General features: G+C 33.2%; 1 protein-coding gene, 1 long non-coding RNA gene and 1 pseudogene across 3 annotated transcripts; 2 read left to right on the plus strand and 1 right to left on the minus strand.

The window, feature by feature from the left end:
• Nucleotides 1-6879: 6879 nt before the first annotated feature.
• Nucleotides 6880-6992, plus strand: LOC145013450 (5S ribosomal RNA; annotated as a pseudogene).
• A 10555-nt stretch (nucleotides 6993-17547) lies between these two features.
• LOC145013331 (non-specific lipid-transfer protein 2-like) lies at nucleotides 17548-18150 on the minus strand. Its single transcript, XM_078972129.1, has one exon. The coding sequence runs from the start codon at nucleotides 18052-18054 to the stop codon at nucleotides 17767-17769; it is 288 nt and encodes a 95-aa protein (XP_078828255.1). The 5' UTR covers nucleotides 18055-18150; the 3' UTR covers nucleotides 17548-17766.
• A 5019-nt stretch (nucleotides 18151-23169) lies between these two features.
• LOC145008516 (uncharacterized) lies at nucleotides 23170-24638 on the plus strand. Of its 2 annotated transcripts, none has more exons than XR_013663514.1 (4): nucleotides 23170-23722; nucleotides 23885-24016; nucleotides 24078-24270; nucleotides 24363-24638. It is a non-coding gene; the product is annotated as an uncharacterized LOC145008516 (long non-coding RNA). The 2 variants fall into 2 exon arrangements; XR_013663515.1 differs by having other exon boundaries at nucleotides 23174-23722; nucleotides 24169-24270.
• Nucleotides 24639-25754: the final 1116 nt, after the last annotated feature.

A 25754-nucleotide genomic window follows, 5' to 3' on the forward strand; every position in this document is an offset into this window, starting at 1 on the left:
TTAGGTATCTAAGTCGATAACTATAATTGGTATGTACTTGATTTGATAGTAGCATGGTCCTTTTAGGTTGCCTTCATACTGGCAACTAGAAAGGATGATTATTGGAGATAAGGGCTGAGTTTATTATTTGGAATAATAAATTGGTGCATAAAAACGATTTAGTAATATATTATAAGAATAATATATTAATTAGAAATAATATTATTAATTAGTATTTAATCAGAAATTACTTTTGGGATTAAAGGAACGGATTAAAAGTGCAGGGCCTGTTTTGCATTTATTTGATAGTTGTGGTTTTGGGCCATGGGATCACCCTTATTAGGGAGGGCCGAAAATTCCTAGAAGGTTCTAGAGATTTTTGTCTAAGCCCTAAGGTAAGGGTGTCCATGGACTTGCCTAGGCCTTAAGCTAAGGGATTAGGGTTTCTACCACAAACCCTAACTAGCCTCAAGTATAAATAGTGCCCATTGGCCTCTTAAAATCCTGCACCTCATTGAAACCCTAGAAGAGCCGAATTTATGAGAAAGTGACTCCTCTCTCCTCTCTCGCATATTCATCTTCTTGCCCTAATTCGTTTGTGAGCCATTAGAGGTACTACACGTATGGTACTTGTTCTCAAAAGTAAGGGTGTTCGCGAATTGGTTGTCATTACTATATAACAACAAAGGTATCTATTCTAATCTTTCTTATGTAGATTTCGAAATATTAGATGCACATTAGGGTTTTTTATTTTGTGTTCAATGCTTGTATGTCTAATAGAAAACATAGATCCAATCTAGGGTTGCATGCACACATAGGATTGTTTGTATAAAACTCATCACTAAGTAGGTTTATAACACCTCATGAAATGTGGAGTAATTAGGTTTTCTTACTCTAGCACATTTTTGAATTTGGAGTTGTGATGTTTTGGTTAAAATAAAGGATAAACTTAGACCAATTCTACGAAGTGTTTTCTTACCGGAAATCTACATTATCTTTTCAATATTTGTTTTTGCTCGTCAAGGGAGGTTCCTTGAAAAACTTATATTCAAGAAGTCCGTAGGAGTCTGATTGATCTTGAGGGTTTCAGGAGTCAATCAAGAATAAACCTTTTAGTCATCACTAGCACGTAACCTCATGTTGACAACCTATCGTGTTCAGTTGAAACATTCTTATTTATGTTCACCTTCCAATTGAGTTGGCAATGCTTTTGTGTAAAACGTTTCTCATTTGATTACAAAACGCAGAGCACGTTGGTCAGTGGAAGTACATTGATCAATATGGGTGAGCTGCTTAACAACAAGGAAGCACTTGTAGGCCCTGGTGCTACCAAAAGGCAAGAAATTTATAATAAGCCAAATGAAATCCATGATAGGAAAGCAAAATTTGATTTTGTTTTTTTTTCATAAACCTTATCTTATGATTGTGGGTTGGAAATGATAGATTCATATAGATGGGAACAAGTACACCATAAAATGTAGGCGGAAAAAGGTTTCGCTCTAATTCATGAGAATAATTATGAGGAAACACTTTTGCTAGTAGATTTTTAAGATCTGATAAATATCATTATAATTATTAGTTGTGTTAATTGTATTCTCAATTCGTAATATGATTACGACATCCTTATTCATAGTTCGAATTATGAGAAATGGCAAGGAATTGTTTGACCTTTTAGGACATATGGATATAATTTCTGAAAGGGTTTGAACACACACACATATTGTGACATCCCTATTTTCATGGCTAGACAATACAGATTTGTTTATACTTTATTTTCAAAATCATAGTATCTTTTAAACAAATATGTTGCAGAATTTGTTCCCAGAAAAACATGATAAATACGTTATCAAAGAATTTCTGAAGAAATGTATTTTATCTGTTTTAAAACATTAGGATATCCTCGTATAAACAGATATTACATTCATTTACACTAGTGGTATACATCTCTTTTAAATCTCTAAGTCTAAAGTAGCTTCATATCGACACCTATGATACAAATAAACTTGAATGGTTCAGGTTGGGAAACCTGGTGAGTACATAGGGATTTCAATCGTAGAATGTTATATCATATATATTTTAGAACTCACAAAATATAAAATTTCACCATATATAAGCAACTCTTACCCCACCCCATCGATCCTCACAAAGGTACTATCCATACTCTCGAACCTTAAAATTTACCTCTTTACTTAATCCATACTCCTGGATCTAATCCATGCTCTCGAATCAATAACTGTGCTCATTCCATACTCTCGGACTAGGGACAATTATCTATGTCTAAATCCATACTCCCAGATTAATGACAAATAACTATGTCTTATCCATACTCTCAGACTAAGGACAACTGACTATGTCTTAATCCATGCTCTCGGATTAATGACAAATGACTGTTCCTAATCCACACTCTTGGACTAGGGACAAATGACTATGTCTAATCCATGCTCCCGGATCAATAACATAATTTAAAGTTCTATTGTCCATGTAAATCTCACTCGCACTCATAAGAAGATACTGCCCAATATTCCTCATAGTTAGTTTAGGTTTACTCTTTATCGTAAATCATCATATATTATTAGGTATGCTCTTTAACACGTATTTCAGGCAACATCAAATATTTCACACATAAACATATATTTAATGCTTAAATCAATACTTGTATTAAAATCATGTTCATGAAAGGGACTATACACTCACTTGTTAAGGTGGTGATTATGAACTCAGACAACGCTTCGCTGCTTAAAAATGATTTCCTTTGACGAAACCTAGTATTATTACCACTAGATTTTAGTCTAATATTTATTGTGACTAATTATTAGTGTAGATTCATCATTAACTCAGAGTCTACTTCATGATCTATCAAGTAAGGATCAGCCAGGCATGACAGTTGGGAGGCGGGACCATTTCGGCATATAGCTTTTCTAAAATCCAACAAACAAACCCAACGTGACCATTCTAGACACCTCTCATGTAAGTAGTTCAATCATTATAACCACTTTGAATCACTGATAAATCTTATTTATAGGTTCATAAAAACGATATTATATTTAAATATAAGCTATATTTAAAGTATGTAAGGGTAACTCACTTACATCGAGTTTTGCTAAAAACTGGGCTCCGCTGAAGCAGAGCTTCTGAACTAAAAATCTCTTTTTCTTGGAGCCTTTGGACGCTCTAGGGATTTCTTCTAGTGATACGGGAGTTTCCTAGGGCTTAGGGTGTTTTGGGAGGTTTAGAGAGAAGTTAGAGTGAGAGGGTAGTTGGTTTTGGTGTGAGAAATGAAGGTGATATCGCAAGGTATTTATAGGCTGAAACACATCTCAACTCGGTGAGTTTTGGCCTAAAACTCATCGCGTTAGTCCCACATGTCACTATCTGGTGGCAAGGCTTGGGGAGAAAGCAATGGCCTAGATTCAACCACGTCACCCTCTTCGCAGCAGCACCATGCCGACTTCTAATCCCTGTAACTTTCGCATACGAGCTCCATTTTCAACATTTTTTATATCCACGCATAGATATTCACAAGATCTAGAAATCACCTTTTGACTCCATTGGCTAATCGTCGACCAATTTTAAATTTAATAGTATGAGAAGATTACATTGTTAAATGACCGTGTAAATTTCATAAATTATTCATACAAACTCTGTTTTCGTCTATCTTTTTATCGTTGAGATCCTATTAATGAGATCTTCATTTCTCATTTAGGTTGCATTGGCCAAAAATCAATCGATCTAAAATTCGAATTTCGGGCTCTACACTGCAATGCCAGATCTTAGAAAAATCATAACTTCCTCATACGAAGTCAGATTTGAGCTTTCTTTTTATGAACGTTCTAGGTTTAACATATACTTTGAATTTCATTTAGATCGCTAAAGCTAGAAAATAATTTATCAAAAGTTCATTTTTTATGTTATGCGGTGTTGTGTCGGTTTAGCCGTAAAACTTCGACATTTCATAACTTCTTCATTATAACTCGGATTTTGGCGTTCTTTATATGTACGGAACCCTTATGACATATAATATAACTTGGTTGATATTATTTATTCTAAATAATCTTCTATCAAAAAGTCATTTGTGATGGTTACTATCTCTAAATTGTCTAGACCGAATCTGCGGGCGTTACACATATGATATCTAACGAAGGTGTATAAGCTTGAGAAGTCTAGTTGAAGACTTATCGAAGCGTCACGTATCAGAAATATTCATTTTAGAAAGAAAATCAAGAGTATTGATTTCTAGAAGTCTAGTTGATTTCTTGGTACATGTCAAGGGTACTCGAAGCGTAATTGTTATGTTAAGTGTTGCAAGTTGGCAATACTATTTCTAGGAAAGAAAGTTTACAAATTTGCAAGTTGCAAATTTTGGGAATTGTTTCTATATGATAGACTTAAGGGAGAAGGGACTTATACTTCATTTCAAATCTAAAATTTTAGATTAAAGGACTTAATAAATCTTAGTCTTGGACATATATGAATATCATGATAAAATGATTCAAGATAGGAAATTCGATATATGGAAATATTATAGCAAGAGACTGAATAGATATTAGGTCCTTATGTAAGACATAATGAATCAATTCTCATATGCTTCGAATATAGGAGCGATTACATATGCTATTGTCACACCCCCAAACCAAGGATGGCGGAAACGTCCGGGGGTGGAGGACTTCATGTATAGTATCATAACAGCATTTGCAATAGTGATTAAAGTAAACATAACCAACATATATATAATTGAAAGAGTTACATCATTGTATGAATTACATATTTCCAAATCAATTACAATATGTGGAAAAAAATGTAAAACGTTTGACGCCTTAACGTCCCATCCTCAAAAGCACTTGGTTACCTGTTTAGTGATTTCCTGATAATACAAGTTGTTTGAAAAAGGTGTCAATACAAAGGTTGGTGAGTTCATAAGCTTTTATATGCAATTATGAAAACCTTTTTCTTGTAAAAGTAGTGTTAGTTCCAGAAAAATCCAATATTTTCCCTAATGTGTAAATGTAGTCTTATAACCCAAAGACTGGAATGTACAAATTAATTTGTCATGTTTATAGTAAAACAATGCAAGTTTAAATCGACATAAACTCGTTTGATTTCAAGGAAATCCCCATAAATTATATGTTTGTTAATACTTAATATGGGTTATTATAACCGTGCTATGACCTAGGTGACCTGAAACGACGTTCTTCAGGCGTCGAAAATGTTATGACATTTGTCACCTCAAACCTGCCGGTCTAGCTGTTGCATGCAGCTCAGGTGTGGGTTTGTCAATCCCAATATAGATCTATATACAACTATCACGCTCTCCTTCCAGGAGACTCTGGTTACAATACAAGACTTATTGGTAAAGTGAAGCGAATGTCTCACAAAAGTCATTAACGAATTCACGTGTAAGGTAATGAAAATCCCTTTTTGTATAAATGTACCCTTTTTGTAAGAGTGCGTTATGTGATGTATCATAAACTATACCTATTATAGTTTATCAAAACAAGGGTAGTAGTGGTAATGTACGTAAACTATACTTAACATAGTTTATTCAATTATTTGAATGTAATGGATGTACTTTGATTATAACAAATTGTTATTTCTATGCTTTATCTAGTAAAATTCATTTGTTAACTGATGTATGTCTATATACTAAGACAAAAATTCCATATATTTCAATAACATATAATCACACAGATATATATATATATATATATATATATATATATATATATATATATATACACACACACCTTGCTCAACATGTTACAAGGTGAATTGAAATTGATAGCATTTTTCTGTTGATAACATTTTCTATCACTATTCTTATAAAATTTTTAGAAAAATCATTAAAGGTCCAAATCAGAATTCGTAAATTCTGAGAGTTTGGAAAATGAGTCTAGTTTGTCCACAAATTTTCTCATGATTTTTAGTGGTCTTCAACATGAGTAAAAACGTCTATAATCACAGCCTAATCCGGATTGGTTCTTGAAATGATAGACAGTTTTGTAAAAATCACCATAAATCGTAGAAAAATCATATGGAGATATGCAAGTAGTCATTTTGAATCTACGAGCTGGAACTACTTGCACCTAAAACGGTTTTGAAAACTAAAACGTTTAAGTTGATCAAAACAGTCCGTGAATGGAGCCCAACTTTTCTAATGAAAGATGTTAGAAGAACTTAGTGGTGTTCATGGTGTTTTGACTTGTATTCTCCCCCTTTAACACTTAATAAAACATGAAAATATAGGGGTACGAACTCACCTTGTATGATTTTATTAGATGGATGTTGAAGGAGAGAAGTGTTCAACTCAAGAACTCTTGAAGGATTACTTGAAGATTCGAGAATCTAACAAAATAATGATGGAGTTTGTGTAAGGAATCAATGATTTGAGTAAAATGAACTGTAATAACCATAAGGAGGGTGATAATACTTACCAAATGAAGGAGAAAATCTGGAAAATACCTTGGATATCTCGAATTTGTGTGAGAGAATTTGAGAGAAAAGTTGTGTTGGATCTTTGGTGGAAATGAGAGAAATGTGTGGGAATGAGGGAAGAGAGAGGCTTGTTCCAGCTCAAAAACGTGAGTATGAGTGGGAAAAGTACCCTTGAATGACCAGGTATGGTGGTGAGGCGTGTGGGTTAGTCATTGAGTGGGTATGGGGGTGGTTGCTTGTGTCTAACACTATGGCAAAGTCAACATTCCACCACAAAATCTTACTTGACAGATTTTATTCTTAAATAAGAATTTCCTTAGAAATATATTGAATTTATGAATATATGGGACCTTATATGTCAAAATATAAGTTTGGGTGAAAATCCCTCTTTAAAATGATGAAAAACAGGCTTAAAACGGAGTCATGGTTGAAAACCGGGTGAAAAATGGGAATTTCCGAAGTTCTGGGCGAGGGTGCGCTCATACCAGCACTAATGCATCGGATCCCATCAGAACTCTGCAGTTAAGCGTGCTTGGGCGAGAGTAGTACTAGGATGGGTGACCCCCTGGGAAGTCCTCCACCCTCGGACGTTTCCGCCATCCTTGGTTTGGGGGTGTGACATTATATTATTCACTTGTTCTAATATTTCCAAATGCATTGGGCATTGAGAAAGGGAAAAGGACTAAAACTTTGTATGACTAAAGTTGTTGAACAACTGTCAATAACATTCTAAGGGTTACCAAAGGATTTGTTTGCTTTTGGATAGTTAGATGTATAATATTTTTTGGAAGGATGATATTGACATAATTCTGGATAGATTTAAGTCTTATTCAGAATTGATGTTGATATAGGAATATGGAAATATTCCCATAGTGGGAGTTGATTATTAATATCAACACGTTAGTTGGGAACTTTAATGCAAGGAAGGTGTTCAGGGAGTGTACCTTGAATTTGAGAATTCATTACCGTGGAATTGTTTTTAGTAACAAAGTTCCAATGGAACATTCTATGATATTGTTGGCTAAGTCTATGTGACTTTGAAGCCTCGATGTCAAAAAAGGACAATGCATGTAAGGTTGGAATTCTGGAACTTTTCATAGTGACAAGAATTCAGAATTGTGAAAAGATCATCATTGGAATAGTGTCTACTCGATATGTTAACCAAGGAAGGACTATAGAGATTCATAGTATGGATGTTAATAACATGGCGTAACTGATGTTTAATTCAAGTGGTTAGTTGATTACTTGAAACATTATACAATAAATAAAGTCTTAATTAATATGGTGATTAGATAATAAGAGTTCTTGTTTATATTCAATAGTTTTGAGACCATAGTTAATTAGTTTATTAGTGTGTTTCACTTTGCATGTTTTAATTCCTGAATAATTTGATTATTAGAAATCGCACGGTCACTACTACTTCTGGAAGTAATAAGCGAATTGAGACTGTCGTGAATTAAATTGTAGATGGTCAATGGATATTAGACATAACAATAGTTTTGTTGCGATGTTCATAAGTACTTAGTAATGGTGATTTTAAGTATTGGAATAACCCACGCTCAAAGAATTACTTCATGGATTTTATCACGAGTAATTTTGTGACAATAATATCTTATATTCTTGAAACAGAGATATATGAATTGTGGTTTAAAAGTCCATTGTGCATTGATAATACGTAAATGTATCAGTAACTTGATGTTATAAAACATATTGTTGTGCAAGATTTGATGCGTAAATAGTACAAGAATATAAGTCAAAGTTTATTCGTTCCTTTTGCACTAATGGGAAAATCGATATATTTGGACCCCTCGATGATTTGATGTCGCCATCTGAAGTGCTTGGTCGAGCCCATACTAAATTGATGTGTTCAATTAACAGTCTGAATTCAGTAGTCGTAAACCAGGAAATCGAGAAATACAGTTTTGGACAATGAGATTAATTTCAATCCATGTCTCGTGTCCATATGATATCTCAAAGAACGAATGAATATTAGATCACTTATCTTAGGACATGTAACTGACAGGGTCAGATTTCGACAGCGGCTTTTGCTAGCTACAATTTGCTGATCAATTATGTAGTTATAATGGTAGTTATAATTTACACACTTATCCAAGTGGGAGACTGTTGGATTAGTTAGTTGTTAAGCCATTAACTATAATTGGTATAAACTTGAATTGATGGTAGCATAGTCCTTTTGGGTTGTCAACAAACCTATCAATTGAATACGATAACTTATAGCGAGAGAAACTGATTTATTAATTTATTATATGGTTAATAAATTAATTAGAAATCAAAATAAATTACTTGTTAATATATTATGAGAATAGTATATTAATATTAATATTTAATTAATAACTAATAAAAAATTAATTAGAATTAATTTTGGGATTCATTTGAAGTTGAGGACAGGAGCCCATGGACCTCATTAAAATGAGGTGGATGAAAATTACTTGGGTAAGCCTAATGATTTTTCGTCTAAGCCCTTGAATAAGGAGGGAATGGGCTAATTTGTCACCAAGCAAAGTGATTAGGGTTTCCTCCTTAAACCCTAGCTTTGGCACTAACCTAACTCAGCTATATAAAGGGCCATACCCTTCATATTTTTTTGACTCCTTCCCCAAAATAAGATCTGGCTGAGAATCCTATTCTTTTCCTCTCTCTCTTCAAGTTCCTTGGTTCCTAAGGTCCGGGTGTGAACCAGGTATGACACTTGTGGTGCATGCTGCCAACGCCTCGCTCTCGAGTTCAACTTAAGGAGAGAAAAGAAAGGAAATGGAAGGAAATGAGAGGAAAGTAAGAGAGATTGGTGCTCCCGAGTTTCATTAAAGGAAGGAAGTGGAAGGAAATGGAAGGATCACTTTCCCTCCTAACATTCCTCCCGATTTGGGAGGATTTGGAAAGAAAGAACAAAATATGTAACTTTCCTTTCATTTCTCTCCAACTCGGGAGCACAAAAGAGATATTTCTTTTCCTTTCTTTTCTCTTCTTTTCTCTCCTTACTTTCTTTTCTCTTCCCTTCTTTTCTTTGATACAACTTGGGAGCAGGGTGCAAAAGTTTTTGAAGAAAGAATTCAGATTGTTTGTTATAACAATCTTAAAGGTAATTATTTATCCTTATGAATTATTTTTCCATAGGAAAACTATTGTAGATAGATAGTTTGAAGTATGTTTCCTATATGTGAAGACATAGATCCTTATTAGGTTGCATGTACCGTAATAATTTAATTGTTTAAACGTTTTTCAGCTTAGAGCATTGTAGTTGTAACCCTAATAACCCGTCAATAAAGTAGTAAGGAAGGATTCCGAGGACGAAATCAAAATTAAGTGGGGGAGAGTTGGAACACTTGTTTTCTACGATGGATCGATTTAGGGTTTCAAAGGCAAAACTTGATCTTTGGAGAAAATCGAGTGCCACGTCGTGACCATAGGGTGGTAAAACGCGTTTCGGAACAGTTCTCACAATGTGACACATAGACAGTCATAACATGACGCCTACTGCAGCCCAAGCCCATGATCTTTTAGCGTTTCCTTCATATTTAAACCTATTTAAGTTGATTTTAGGCTTCACTATTAGCCTCCCTCACCCTCCTACCTCAGAAAAATTCTAACCCTAATTCTCTTGGTGATTCTTAACCTTTATAGTGCATTTCGTAGTTTAAAGAAGAAGGAGAAGAAGGTGTTCTAGCAGTGTATCTAGCAAGGAACTTCATCATCATCAGTTTGAACTCACTTTGGACCTTGTAAGTGTTCAAGACCCAATCTTTATTGCTTAATGTTGCTAGATCTAGGTTTTGTCCCATTTTGTTCATGTTTGAGCAAGTTTGAATGGAAGAGAACCATAAAGTTGGCAATTTTATGGGTTCTAAGTTCCCTTGAGTATTGTAAGGTTTAGATCTAGAAGTTGGTTGAGTTTTGGATTAATATATGTGATTTTTGGGATTATCTCTTCACTTTTGACCTAGAATGGATCAAGGACATGCATGAAGCATGTATGTGTTTGGTTTTGAGCATTCTAACACTCCTAAGGTGTCCATGGAACCCTGAATACCTTGGATCTATGTTTTCACTAATTATACATGCAAAGGTGTTTCCAAGGTATTAAGCCTATAACTAGGATACAAAGATGTAAACTACACACGATACTAGTTAGTGTAACATACCTTTTCAAATGGTTGGAAGTCGTGATGCATTTGGCCTTAAGAGCTTAGCCCCAATAGTGTGGAAGCCTCAAGTGGAATCACAACACATCAAGGACAAAGGTAGGCTTGATAGAGAATCTCCATGCACTCTAAAACCTTCATGAACTCCGAGAACATGCACCCACACACTAGGGTTCGTGGTTTTTAGGTCATCATATATGTATTTATATGTGTTGACTTCTAAGAGTCATGGGTAAAACCCAAACCCATACCCATGGGTTTTATGATCCATGGTTCATGTGGCCCAACTCTTTATGTATCCATACATAAACTTGGTCCAACATGGATCATAAGCCCAACACATATAAATATAACTAATTAACATAATTAGTCCTCATATATTTAATTAGTCTCTTTTTGATAACTAAATCAATTCCAAATTAATTCTTGATCAATATTAATTAAAACCATATGATTTCATATTAATATATTAGTACTTATAATATATTAATAAATCATATATAACCTTCTCTCAAGAGTCCATCTTAACAAATTGTCCTGATGATATGCAACCCAAATAGACCATGCTACTCTCGATTCAAGTACATACCAATAATATTTATGGGCTTAGACATCTAATCCAACAGTCTCCCACTTGGATAAGTCTAAAACTATTATTGCAAGTACGAATTTATAACCCGACTAGCAATCTTAGCTCTTAAAGCCGCTGTCGAACTCTGAACAAATCAAATGACGCATCCATTAGATAAGTGATCATATATTCCTCCATTCTAGATATCATATGGACTGATACATGGATTATAATCATTCTCTCTATCCATTTGTTGTTTCCCGATTTTCGATTTATGACAACTAACTAATTGAACAAATCAAATTAGTCTAGGCTTGGCCAAGCACTTAGGGGTATCATCACTAAATCATCGAGGGGCCATAGATATCGATTTTATCCTTATGAGGTAAAAGGAATGGATAAACTTCGACTAATATGCTTGTACTAACTACTTTTTGAATCATACACAAAGGCACGTTTTATAACATCAAGTTACTGATGCATTTTTGTACAATCAGTGTACAACCAACTCATAGTCAACAACTCATATCTCTAGGTTTGAAGAATATAAGATATTATCATCTCATGATTCACTCGTGACAAAATCCATGAAGTGATTCAAATGAGTGTGAGTTTAATCCAATACTCGAATCTTATTCCAGGAGCACTCATGAACACTGCAACTAAGTCTAGCCACCTAGACAGACTACAGACCCATTATCATTCAATGTTCATATGTGCTCCTGGAATAATTTCCCACATGCATGTAAGCAAGGACATAGTCTTAATTTCCCACTAGAACTAAGTCTAGCCACCTAGACAGACTACAGACTCATGAACACTGCAACTAAGTCTCCTTCACTTGACTTACACATGCATGTGAGCAAGGACTTAGTCTTAATTTCCAAAAGATTAAAATTATCATTCATCATAAAATACAAGTTACATGATTCCAAGTTTCTATCCAACTGAAACTTTAGTGATGAGAATCTTTCCTTATTTGGTAAACTATGATACTACCACAAACAAAAGAATTAAATCCATTTTCCAATATTGCTATCAACGAAATCATATAAACAACATTTTTTTTTCACAAATGTCATTGTAAGGATACTTAAAATAAATAAAATCAAAACTTTTCTTTTATTTTAAAACTTGCGGAAAAAACTTATCCTTACAATGAAAATACATATGAAAACATGTTGTTATCTATTCCTAAGCAATATATTACAACTCTTAAGAAGAGGTTCAAAATTTTGATCATCGAACCATGCGATTGAAATCCATCTATTCGCGATCAAAATCAGCTTACTCTTTCTTTAAGCTTCCTTACTTTTCTTTGATTCTACAAAACATCAAAATGTAATGACATTACATCATGTATTAAGAATATCCAAATAGAAACTTAATAGATTTAGATAGTGGACTTTACCTGAAGTAGAGTCAAACCCTTTTTGACTTTACCATCCTTATAATCTTCCAAGTAAAATGGGCAGCTTTGCAACCAATGTCCATTCTCTTGGAAATGGAAACATATAGACTCTTTGGTAATGGGACTATCTCAGACTTAGCCTTTCTCTTTACCATTTGGTCAACCGAGTTGACTATGGATGAACCCTTTCCATTGGGAAGAGAAAGCTTTTCTGGATATCCAATGTTACCATTATCAATGTCCATGGAAGTTTGGGAAATTGATCTTCAAATCAAATTTGCTTTACCAGTGCTCCAAATCATTGTTGATTCAGCATCATCAAGCAAATAGGTAAGATCATTAAGGGTCATGTCATAGTCTGTTACATAGCAGTCCTTAAAGAACTCACTATGTGACTTAGAAAGTGATTGAAGAACCCAATCAACAGTCAAATTCCTTAAGCCTTTGACACCCACGCTCCCGGCTTGCCAATATGTGACTTATATCCAAGATGTAAGCACATATAGAATTTTCTTGCTAAATAGGGATTGAGTGACCTTGAACTTGTGGGTCAGGTAGAATTATTGGAGGGGGTGGAGGAAGTGCAGTATGATGTCTAGTCCTATTAATGCACAACAAAGGGATTGATCTTTCACCTTGATTGCCATTTGGGATATCATCTTCTTCAGGAAAGCTCTATCCAAAAGGATGAGGAAGACCATAGTGTCTGAACTTAGACATCTATGAGGAAGAAATTCAAGTTTCAGTTGATTTAAGTCCTTAACATAACACCCAATATGAAATATTAAAGCTAGGACCGAACAAACTATTTTATAACTTGGAAGAGGGATACCGTAATCCAAGCTACGAAATATTTGAAGATAGGTAAATGACGATTTACCAATTTCCACCATGAAAAAAAAATTATTAAGTTTTAATTGGATTTGAAATTCCTAGATCTTTTGAGATTTATTGAACTTTCAGTGGCATGTTTAAATCTTGATTGTGCCCTCTCAATTTTGTGACTAGGATGTCGAGGATCACAAACAAGGTGTGAATAACCATGCAAATTGACTTCGTACCCTTAATTTTATCACCCAATCGATGTGTCGGTTAACCACACACGCTCCACCGATTTATGTTAAAACTTAAGTCACCCTTTGCCACACATTGTTAGTCCCATGTTAGTGTGCTGGTTAACCACACGCGCTCCACTAACGACTTAACAAGGGTGCAAAGTGTAATTTCATGGGTTAGCACCATTTCACATTTTCCTAAGTAACTAAGATTGAGAATTTATAAGTGTTTAGTTACTTAGTATTTATCATTATACTTTTAATGAAGGGAGAATTATAGTCCTTTCCTACCCGTTCGGCTAACGACCCTCCACCAGTCAAGGAAGTAGTGGGTGAGAGTGGACACCCATTAAACTGCCATTTTATAGGTAGTAACCTTATGCCCCCCTTATAGACTGGCTTCGTGAATGAGGCCTACTAACGGTAAGATTGACTTTATTCTTATACATACACACATATATATATATATATATATATATATATATATATATATATATATATATATAAGTATTAACTTTTAATATTATATTAGTATAAGGGTGTATTTTACACATTTAAAATACTTGGTGGTTTAACCTTATTAATTAAATTATACTCTTAATTTAATTAACATAAACCATGTCATTATGGAACTATTAACTCTTTTAATTAAACACTTTAATTAATTTAATGCAGTCCATAAAGTTTGAATATTAACTTTTAGAATTCTAGGGTTTGGAATTAAAGCATTAATGTGTGTGAGACTTTACGAATTTCAAAACTTGAGGGCAAGTTTTGAAACTATTCAAAACCTTTCATATTCATAACATATGAGTTGAATGTATGTTTTTAAAACTTTTAATGAAAAGACTCTTGAACATCCATAACTAGAGGATAAGTTATGGAGTTCATACAACTATTTATGAAGACAAGACTCTTCAAGTTTCTTAACCTATGGTTTTAATAACTTTTTTAATGAGACTTTTCATATAATTTGAGGACAAGTTACAAAAACACATATTATGAATAAATTTTATATTAATTTGGACCGAAAACAACTATCACAAATATGTCTAGCAATATTCATAATCTTGATTAAACTTATATGAACAAGACAATTCAAATCAAACATTTTTTCATGTAATTAGCCTAATCATTAAACTAATACAAAACTTGAAACTTTTGACAATTATCTTTTGAATTGGATTAGAATGATCATTACCACATCAAAAACAGGTTTTATAAGTCCAAAACAGTTTAAAGTAATGATTCTAGACCAATTATAGCCTTAAAAGTCAAATATATGTTGTTAGGGGCTCCTACTCGACGAGTAGGATGATTTTCTTCATGGACTCGGCGAGTCCAGTGCCCAGACAGCCAGAAAATCAATTTTTTCAGCATTTTTCAGTAATTTGCATCAACTATAAATGAAAACAAGCCTACTCTATGATACCATTGTTGGGTTTTGAGCATTCTAACACTCCTATGGTGTTCATGAAATCCTAAATACCTTGGATCTATGTTTTCACTAATTATACATGAAAAGGTGTTTCCAAGGTATTAAGCCTATAACTAACATACAAAGATGTAAACTACACAAGATACTAGTTAGTGTAACATACCTTTTCATATGGCTGGAAGTCTTGATGCATTTGGCCTTAAGAGCGTAGCCCCAATAGTGTGGAAGCCTCAAGTGGAATCACAACACATCAAGGACAAAGGTAGGACTTGATAGAGAATCTCCATGCACTCTAAAACCTTCATGAACTCCAAGAACATGCACCCACACACTAGGGTTCGTGGTTTTTAGGTCATCATATATGTATTTATATGTGTTGAATTCTAAGAGTCATGGGTAAAACCCAAACCCATACCCATGGGTTTTATGATCCATGGTTCATGTGACCCAACTTTTTATGTATCCATACATAAACTTGGTCAAACATGGATCATAAGCCCAACACATATAAATATAACTAATTAACATAATTAGTCCTCATATATTTAATTAGTCTCTTTTTGACCACTAAATCAGTTCCAAATTAACTCTTGATCAATATTAATTAAAACCATATGATTTCATATTAATATATTAGTACTTATAATATATTAATAAATCATATATAACCTTCTCTCAAGAGTCCATCCTAACAAATTGTGCTGATGATATGCAACCCAAATGGACCATGCTACTCTCGGGTCAAGTACATACCAATAATAGTTATGGGCTTAGGCATCTAATCCAACAATATTTCTATAAAGTAATCATTTTTATGGACCTTTGGAGTTCCCTTAAGCCTCTGGAAAAGTTGGAGTTAAAGACTTGATGGATTAAGGACTCAAATCTTTAGATTTATGCTTCAGACTGTAGTACCGACCTGACACTAAGGGTGTCACGACGTGACCATGAAAGGATCCCACATCTATTGTGTCTTTTAGTGCTCACGACGTAACGGGGGAATGTTCACATCGTGAGGTTTGCCTAATAGGTTATTTGTGATTGATGTGGCTGAGTTGGAGCAAGTCCAGTTGGAATCGGGTCGAGTATGCTCTGACGACATGATCAAGGGCTATTCACGACGTGAGGATCGATGGTTAACATTGATGTATGTTGACTTTGACTTTTACCATTGACTTTTTGCATGGGTTGAATTTTGGTTAAATTTCTTTCTTTAGAAGGTAGACTTAGGGTTTACCTTGTGTAGGTTATTATATGTTGTTTAGAACCCATTTGTTGGCTAGGGAGATTTAATAGGTGTGGACGGTGTGGCATTGAGTTGAGTTATATTCGACTTTATGAGTTAGGTGAGTCTTTTCACTATACCATGTAGGCAGACTAGGTGGTGTCCCCTGACAGTTATATGACAGATCCAAATATGTCTCCCGATGATCTATATGCAAGACCAGGGTCTAGACCCTTACAGTTATATGTAGTATGCTAGTTGTCTTTGTGATACTTGCATGGAAGACCAGGAGGTGGCTCTTGGCACTTGTTTGTAAGACTGGGTTTTGGCCCCCGACATGGCAAAGAAAAACCATGATGTGGATCATGGCATGATAGTTATTGTAAGACTATAGTTGGTACATAGCATTCACTGTTCAATGTATGGTATGTGGTATTTAGGGAAACTCACTATGCTTTGTGTTTATGGTTTTGTGGTTTAAATATTTTTAGGTACTTCCACTTCCAAATGGGAATGGCCTGGCTTGATTTCATACCATTTCCCGATGGCTTTTTTTGCATCGATTTGTTTTTGTGTTACTCTGATGTTTGAAAAATACATTTACTTTGATTGTTTTTAAAACAAGTGGTTGTATGAAATTAATGGTTTTAAATGAAAATTTGTATTGGTGTTTTCGAGAGGTTATAGCTAAAGACACTGATCACATCAAAACGAAAGAGATATCCAGAATGCGATTGAACAAAAAAAGAATCCCCAAAAACTTGGAAAAGGAAGAGGGTAAGATCGGAAATTACACGAACACAGTCAAGACGTGTGGACAAGAAAACAACACGTGGCAAACACTTATGATTCATGGAGTCTATAGGAACTACAGGCGTGGAAAAGAAACTGTAGGGGCCAAAAGAGTTAAATTGGAAAAAGAGGTGTGGCAAAAATCTAAAACAAACAAACTTCACGATTAATAACAGAATGTATTTTATGAATATTTAAAAAGGTTATAAATAGTGAGGATTAATTTTAGTATATATAACATAATATAATGTTTATATCTTATTTAGTGATTTGAGATGATATGACAATGTTATGACGCTCCTATATTGGAGGGTCATTGAAAGATGCTTTAAGGAATGACTTGCTTGAATTATATTATCTTTAGTTTGATTTAATACTAAAACCATTCGAAATGAGTATTCGTTAAAATTTCTTTTTATCATATATTATTATTTCATTGGCAATATTCTTCTTTTGACAACAAAATCCAAATAACATTGATTCTAAGTTCATTGCAAATGCCACACTTTATTATAATAAGTATAGAACCAGTGGCAACTGAATAGAAGACCATCCCTAAACTATTGGACACACGCAGCTTGCTCTCTTCACATGCTCAAGCATCCTGAGACACAGAGCAACACAAACTTAATTAACTGGTAGATACTGCATTGGGATCACTATTGTACTAATTAGCAACTGGGAGGTCTCTTATTTTCATGGCATCTTAGCACTGGGGAATGGGAACCCCACAAGCTCTTGCAACCTTCCTTGTGTTAGGAGACGTAACATAGGATCTCAAGCTTGGGTTCTTGATGTACCCACACAGACATGGTTTCTGCTCTTTCAGCTTCGCGCAGCACGTCCCACTTGGTGGAGATGATGATGTGATCGCCGGCAAACATGGAGACAGCTCCGTCACTGAGCATGTGACCGCCGTTGCCATCTGGGATCCGGTCAAGCTCAACACCAGAATTACTACAGCAAAAACTGTCGTGCATGCTGCTGTCCTCATTTCTAAATATCTAGAGAAGAGTGCAAAGAAAGAAGGATGGGTATGGAGGATATGAATTGTGTAGCGGTATCTCTTGCATGAATTTATAGAAGAGGCATAACCCACGAAAGTCGCCCTGAAGAAGCGGGTATAAATACATCCGTCGGTGGAAAATGTTTACGTATAACAATATCGGTGTATTTGACTAGTAATTAATGGAGTTAACGAATGGTTGGTTATGCATTTTTCAACACTTGGGCAGTACGACTGGATAGCCGTCGGCAATTAATTTTGCACACAACGTTGTCACAAAGTCTTAATTGGAAGGTGACATTGGTCTATGAAAGTCTACCTAATCTCGTCAATTTTCCATGTTCAATAAACATAACAAACTTCTAACATATTATAAGGAGTATATTAGAAGTTTATTAATTAATGGTGTAGAAATTAAGCTCCAAGTTGGTTGACACCGGTACAAAGAGGTTTAATGATGTTTTATTATTATTTGTTGATGTTGATGCGGGTATCAAACTGCAGCAACAAATATCACATCATAAAATAAGATTACTTGTTGATGTGGTTCCACAACCGCATTAAAAAACTCTGCAAACCATCTTATGAAATATCCGGGTAAAATACCAAAAGTTAAGAACTATTTTATTAAATAATACTACCAAAAAATATTAAACTGCCCTATTAAAGTATAACACCAACAAATAGAACCGTTTTACTAAAATATCGCACCAGAAAATAGAACTAGCACTATTAGAAATAACAAATCATTAAACAAATTACAACTAATAAACAAAAAATACTATTAAACAAAAACTGCACCATTATACAAAAACCAATAATTTCTAATTTACTGTTTAGTTACAATAAAACATATAAGAAGTCCACTCATCCATCTCTTCTCTATATATATTAAAAAGAAAAACTTGATGATATCACTTTCAATAATCATAGTCATTCATTATGTTTTCTTAATTAATTTCAATCCTTAGATCATTGAGATAATGTCATCCTAAAATAAAATTAATATTGATTAAATTTGAAAACTTGACTAACTGATTTAACTAGATTATAACTCGCGTTAAACGTGTGGGAACATATTAAAAAATATATATAAACATCTATATATATTGCATAATAATTATAAAAACAATTTATAGCCATTGTTATTATTAAAATGTGAAAAAGAAAAATTGAAATCGATAAATATCTATAAACGTTGCAGGACCTCTTTGTAGATAACGTTTTTTGTTTTATTACTTTAATGATCTTTCTCGTCACATGTACCTTCAAACTTTTTTTGCTTGTTACAAAAGAAACAACTACATAAACATTGCAGGATCTTTTTGTAGACAACGTTGCAGGTATTTTATCGATCCAAACTGATTACACCGCTCAAGATTCATATGGGTTTGGTATTGTTTCAAAAGTATCTTATTATATGGAACATCATATCTAAAAAAAACAAAATATCATAAAGAAAAGTAAGATCATTTAACATATTTTTCCTATAAAATATAACATTTATAAAGAAATAAATGTGTATATAATAAAATTTTAATTTTTATACCTAATATCCGAAGAAACTATGTTTTTCACGAAATTGTTTCCGTTGTAACGTCTTCGGTAACTGGATAACCATCATCGTCAATATACATATAATTTGTAAAATCTTTTGGAAATCCTGTAGAACATTTGTCATTTTTCATACATGACATAAATGGAAAATCATTGCCGCAAAGTCCATGTATCATGTTGTCAGAAACAATTTGATACAAATCTGGTTCAAGTTCCTTGTCTGGTAATTCAGTACATATAACGCGATCTATGTCTTCGAGATTTGGAAGTTTAGACTTTTTTTTTCTAAAAATAGGCATATGTGACAATTTGGACGACTCATTTTTTGAAACTTGATCGTATATATAAATGTATGATGCAAATATGTTACTTGGTTAACGCATGATATTATAAAATCAAAATAAAATAAAATGAATAATCTAATTTTAGATTTCTACCTCCATCGACTTCAACTAAAAAAAATTTCTTCCTTGAGTCTAGTGATTAGTGAATCAAGTTTTATTTTGAGTATTCTTATCAAAATATCGGGCCTGTCTTCGGGTTTAGGATTTTCAAATTCAACGAATCTAATTACCTCTAGCCATTTAGGATTACATGTAACGCTTAAAAAAATATAAGGATAACCAAAGTCATTGCGTCTAAGTAATTATGTTTCATGTAACGGCTGACACATGTAAAAGAAGACGGAATAATAATATGATTTTCCATCGTAGAAGCATCTTCAGTTCCTTCTTGAGCAACCTCGGCCAAGTCTCCATAAGGAGCGACACGTAATGTTGGTTGGTTAAACCGAATATAATTAAGCCGGTCATTTTCAACCATTGTATACGAATCAACCAAAAATTATTGGAAGAGTTTTCTGTAACGTAATATTAAAGATATTTTATTAGTTCTTTGTTGCATACGATAAGCAAAAAAAAACTCTCGCATTGTAAGTGTTATTTATCCTTTGGAGTTTAGTTCTTCGACACCACGATGTAATATATACAATCGAAATTCATCTTTGGCATAAGGGAACAATAAAGGATACTAAAGTGAAAGATACTGCAGATGCAACTCATTAATACGTTGAAGTTGACGACTTCGTGTTTCCAAAACAATATCTCGTGAATCGGAACTGTCAGTGTCACCTACAATAAGTGCAACAACCTCACATGTGGTAGGAAGATTATACTATCTACCATCCTTTTCTCTTGTTCCAATTAATTTAAGCCTAATACGCTCTGTTGGATTCGATCCAAATTGATCACGTGCCATTCTAAATTGCTTAACTAATGGATTTATAAAATTCAATAAACCCATTAGCTCATGAACACTCAAGAACTCCAATGGAAAAGAATTTCCCATTGAATTATGAGATATTGATTTTTTCATTTTTGAACTACATTAATAGGAAAGCAAAATCATGGATATAAATATTATGAGACATAATAAAAATTTTAACCATATATATATATATATATGTGTGTGTGTGTGTATGTGTTTGTGTTTGTGTGTATTTGATGCTATTATATGATAGAATGTATTTACATATTCATATGCATTAAATCTATTGTCGACCTCGTGATCTATATCGTATATATACAACTGGCAAAATTTCAGTAATTCGTCTTCCTATGGTAGTAAGCTGTCTGCAATATGATAATTCTGTCCATGCATTCGATATACATAAGGACCACCTCCAAAGTCAATGGCATGATTGTCTTACCAACCATAGATGTAAATACAAACATCATATTTTATCTATGAATATTTTTTATAAAATTCTGACTTTTTTTAGTAACTCCGCTGTGTAAACCAAGTAATAACTGAGGTGGGTGAATCAAGTTTGGTAATTCTACTTTTCCATTATAACAACATATGGAATAAGAGGTTTTCCTTAAATCTTTATTTTCCTCTTATTGCTTCCCTTCCAAACGTTAGCTTTACATATAGAGCAAACGTATATTGCATCACCAGAATCCAAATAATTTATAAAGAAACAAAAAAAATCCATCACATAATATATACTATAAGTTTAATATGAAAAGTGTGATGCCATATTAAAAGGATAATTTTCATTGGATAACCAAAATTTAAAATTTTAAATAGAAAGAAACAACATCTTTGTTTATGCCAATACATTTAGTCTGGGTGTCAATCCTTACATCATTTTGACCAACTGAATTATAAGACACAGATGTTTGTTTCTTTTTTCTTGGTGCTACGAAATAAACATAATTTAAATTATTAATAAGACAATAAATATTTACAAAATTAAGTGCAAAAATGCATAAGTTGACGTATCAACAAAATAGATGATAACATACATTGGTAATCAACCTTATCAGTATAACCACAGGAAGGTTGAGAAAGAATAGTAATATTGCTTGAGTTCTCCACAAAATTATCATTCAAATAAAAAAAAAGAATATCATTTGTATTGAACTATTTTCGTTTCCCTCTTGTCGTTTTTGTTGTGTTATTTTCTTGAAATATAGTACATTTTTTTGAAAATATAATAATTAGATAAGATCAATGATTGTGTTGGTAATAATTGTGAAGAAACTTTTAAAGGTGAAAAAATGTATAAAGTGAAATATAGCGAATGTAATTATATGAAAAAAAAAATACAATGTATTAATTAATAATGACATAATTTGAAATATATAACCATAGTTCAGATAGGTTTCACCTGCATTGAAAGTTGTTGCATTTTGAATTGTTTGGTCATTTGAAATTGGCAAATGGTTTAGGTAAACATAATAAAAAAATAATTATGAAAAACTTACCTTGACTAGTGATATGTGATAGTGGCGACCTTGAGGAAATAAAAGAATGTTGCATATTTTGTGGTATACGGTTATGAGAGGATGATGTTGAAGGTGATGGAGTAACTTCCTGAGTAACTTGAGAAACAGGCGTTATAAAGATATCATTTTCTGGAAAAAAAAAAATTGTATTGTAAATGACAATGAAAATGAAAATATGAATATGTAATATTAAAGTACATATACTGAAATTAAATTTACAATCAATTAAATACAAAAAAATATAATAAGTAGTAATATAACAATGTGATAACTATTACCAAAGTTGTGATGCGTCATTACATCCTTGAAAGTTGTTGTATTTTTGTTTGTTTGGACATTTGAAGTCAACAACATATACAGACCGTTTATAACTGTTACTTTATTACTATTACAACATTTATTAAATTTAGTAAAATTATACTCTTCATATGGTTTTGACTGACAGTGAGAGAATAGTATAAAAGTAATTATTAATAATTTACCTTGATTGGTTATTTCTGAAAGTGGCGATCTTGATGAAATTGTTGTAGGTTGCAAATTTGGCCGTAGGACGTTATGGGATGATGAGTTTGAATACAATTCCGAGCATTTTCGAATAACTCAACAATTAGTATGGAATGCAGAAGTTATTTTCTTCAAAATATTAATTTTAAATTCCTTATGAACATGAACAGACCAAGGTACTGTTCATCGGGTTAGATACTTACCAAGGTGAGTTTATCTGAATCCTCCACCGCTCCATTGTCCATATCTCCTCTATCATCCCATTTGCTTTTTTACATAGCTTCTCCACCGTCGAAATTCTCCGATCTCGATCGATTTTTCTTACAGGTTTCATCGGAGATAGGAGGTAGGATTCGATCCTCATAAACACCATGCAACGACAAATGACGACTGTTGCCGGTTGGTTTCAGGTGAAACATCGACTTTTTATATGCCTCTCTTTCTACCAGCTTTCTGTCCGTCCTCTTTCCATAATCGACATTTTCTTGGAAGAGGAAGCCCTCGATTTTCCGTCGTCAGCATTAGGGCTTTTGGGTGTTCCTTGATTTTGTGTCTTCCCTTGCCACTCATTTCCTCCATTTTGTGTCTTCCACGATCTCTTCGTGGATGGCATGTGTAACTCCTTGATTTCCATCACCGACATCAGGTCCCTAACTTTTGTTCCTCTTCAGTTACTCTTCTAAAAAGCCCTAAAATCGGTAACAGTCTCTTCAGACATTTCCAGCATTTTGCACATCAGTTGTTTCTCTCAAAATCGCATTCATTTGTTCCTCCGCTTATATCCTCCAATGGTTTTCAACCAGGTATGTAACATTTCAATAGGTTTGCATCTATCACCGCTGGCAACTGCGCTGGTAGTGATGGATGTGGAGAATTTCTGCATCGAACATAAAAAAATTAATGTTTTTACTTAGATTAGTAGTTAAAGCATAATAACCAACCAGTGTCTGTAACTTTTCTTTTAGCGAGAGAAGGGTTGAATGATGAGGAAGATAAATTTGTGAAGCCGGGTGGTTCTGATTTGAAGTTCACAAAGCTTGCGATTGGTGCTTTGTCATGAGGCCATACCAGTTATTGGAACAATTTCAAATAGGATGGTAAGTTTGATTAAATATTGAAAATTTAAGTTCGATTAAATATTGAAAAAATGTCCACCAGGTGTTCGTGAAAAGTTCCCAGTGAACTTTTTTAAGCCTATGTGCTCTATTATCTATTGGTTTTATGATATCGGGACCTGGTTCTCTTCCAGCCGATTACAGATAGGAAGATGAAAGCTTGTAAGAACGCATTTGATGCAAGTGTAGATAATGTTATAACTTGGTTCGATCCTGCTGAGGTTTATGGCTCGAGGGTAAGAATAAATTGCAATATGATCCTCATTTTCTTGATTTATTTTCATGAAAAACTCTATGTTACTAAAATTTCAAACTTCTGTGTTTTCAGTTCTCATTTGGTACAAAAAATTCTGATGCTGTTGCACATCCATTTGCTACCTGTGGAGTTATTTTTTGTTCGGGGTTTCTTGCTGCTAAAATTAATGCTCATAAATTACAATATTTATTTGCTTAAAATCTTTACTTGTTGAATATAAACACTTATGGGGTCTGATAGGTTAACGGATTTTTCACAATTCTTAAGGGCTAAATGCAAGAGACAGAGATGTACTTTTGTTTTTTTTTGTTTATTATCGCATCGATGCATCCTATGCTCTTTTTTACTTATTATAACTTTGTATGTTGAAAATTGTGTCTAATATAGTAATGTTGATACAAAATAATTTTCATTGTTATATATGGGCTGTTTTTCAAACACAGTGTCCTAATATATTTTTTATTTTGAAGGTGCAATGCTATAGATGGATAAATTTTTTAACGTACAATGTCTTAATAAATAAAATAACTGAAAGTATAATGTTGTAATAGAAAGAAATAAAAGTAGATTGTTGGGATAAACAAATAAGTTGAAGTACGTTTCTTTTTCTAGCATTTAGCTCAATTCTTAATAAGCCTATGGAAGAGTTAGAAATTAAAGGTACACTTAAATAATCAGATTACTTGAACAATGTAACGATTTCTTCTTCTTCCAAAATCCATAATAATATTTTCCAATTTGATGGTTTGTTGTAATCCCTCACTTTGAGATGTAGGACCGGGCCAAGAACCTGATTTGGAGGCCGTAAAAACACATTGCAGAATTAGTACTATTTCAAAAAAATTATAAAAATTAAAAAGAAAAATATCAAAATCGATTAATAGTTTTCTAAATAAATTTGCAAAAACAAAAATGAAATTATTTAATATTGGGCCATGTGGTCATACTTTATATTGTCATAACTAATTTTTTTTTATAATGCTTACATAAAACTTTTAAATTCTTCATAACAATAATTTAGAGCTGTTTATATTGTTCTCATCAAATTTCAAATATATTTACTTGAATTGTTTAAGATGAAAGTTTCAAATATATTTACTTAAATTGTTTAAGATGAAATTTATAATACAACGTATTTTGGTTTTTGGTAAAAATATAAATAATGCAAGAAACAGAAACAAAAAAGCGTTAGGTCAAAGTACATTGTTATTTAGTATATATACCACGTAAATATGAAAAAAAATATATATATATATATATAACAAATAGCAATGTGCTTTTGTTTTTAGTAAAAAAAAAATCAAATAAATTGCTGAAAGCAAAATTCAAAAGGTGTATACTGAAAATACATTGTTAATATGAGATATTACGAAACACCCTCTCACCAAAGTCGCATGAGTATTATGATAACTTCCATTAATACATATATTTTTTTTGTAGGTTATCTTGTGTTAGAAGGTGTGG

The sequence above is a fragment of the Lactuca saligna genome, chromosome 8 (assembly GCF_052625555.1).
Source record: "Lactuca saligna cultivar CGN05327 chromosome 8, ASM5262555v1, whole genome shotgun sequence".
NCBI lineage: Eukaryota > Viridiplantae > Streptophyta > Magnoliopsida > Asterales > Asteraceae > Lactuca > Lactuca saligna.

Coding starts and splice junctions, on each gene's coding strand:
- LOC145013331 (XM_078972129.1), bottom strand. CDS start 18,054: ATGAGGACAGCAGCATGCACGACAGTTTTTGCTGTAGTAATTCTGGTG.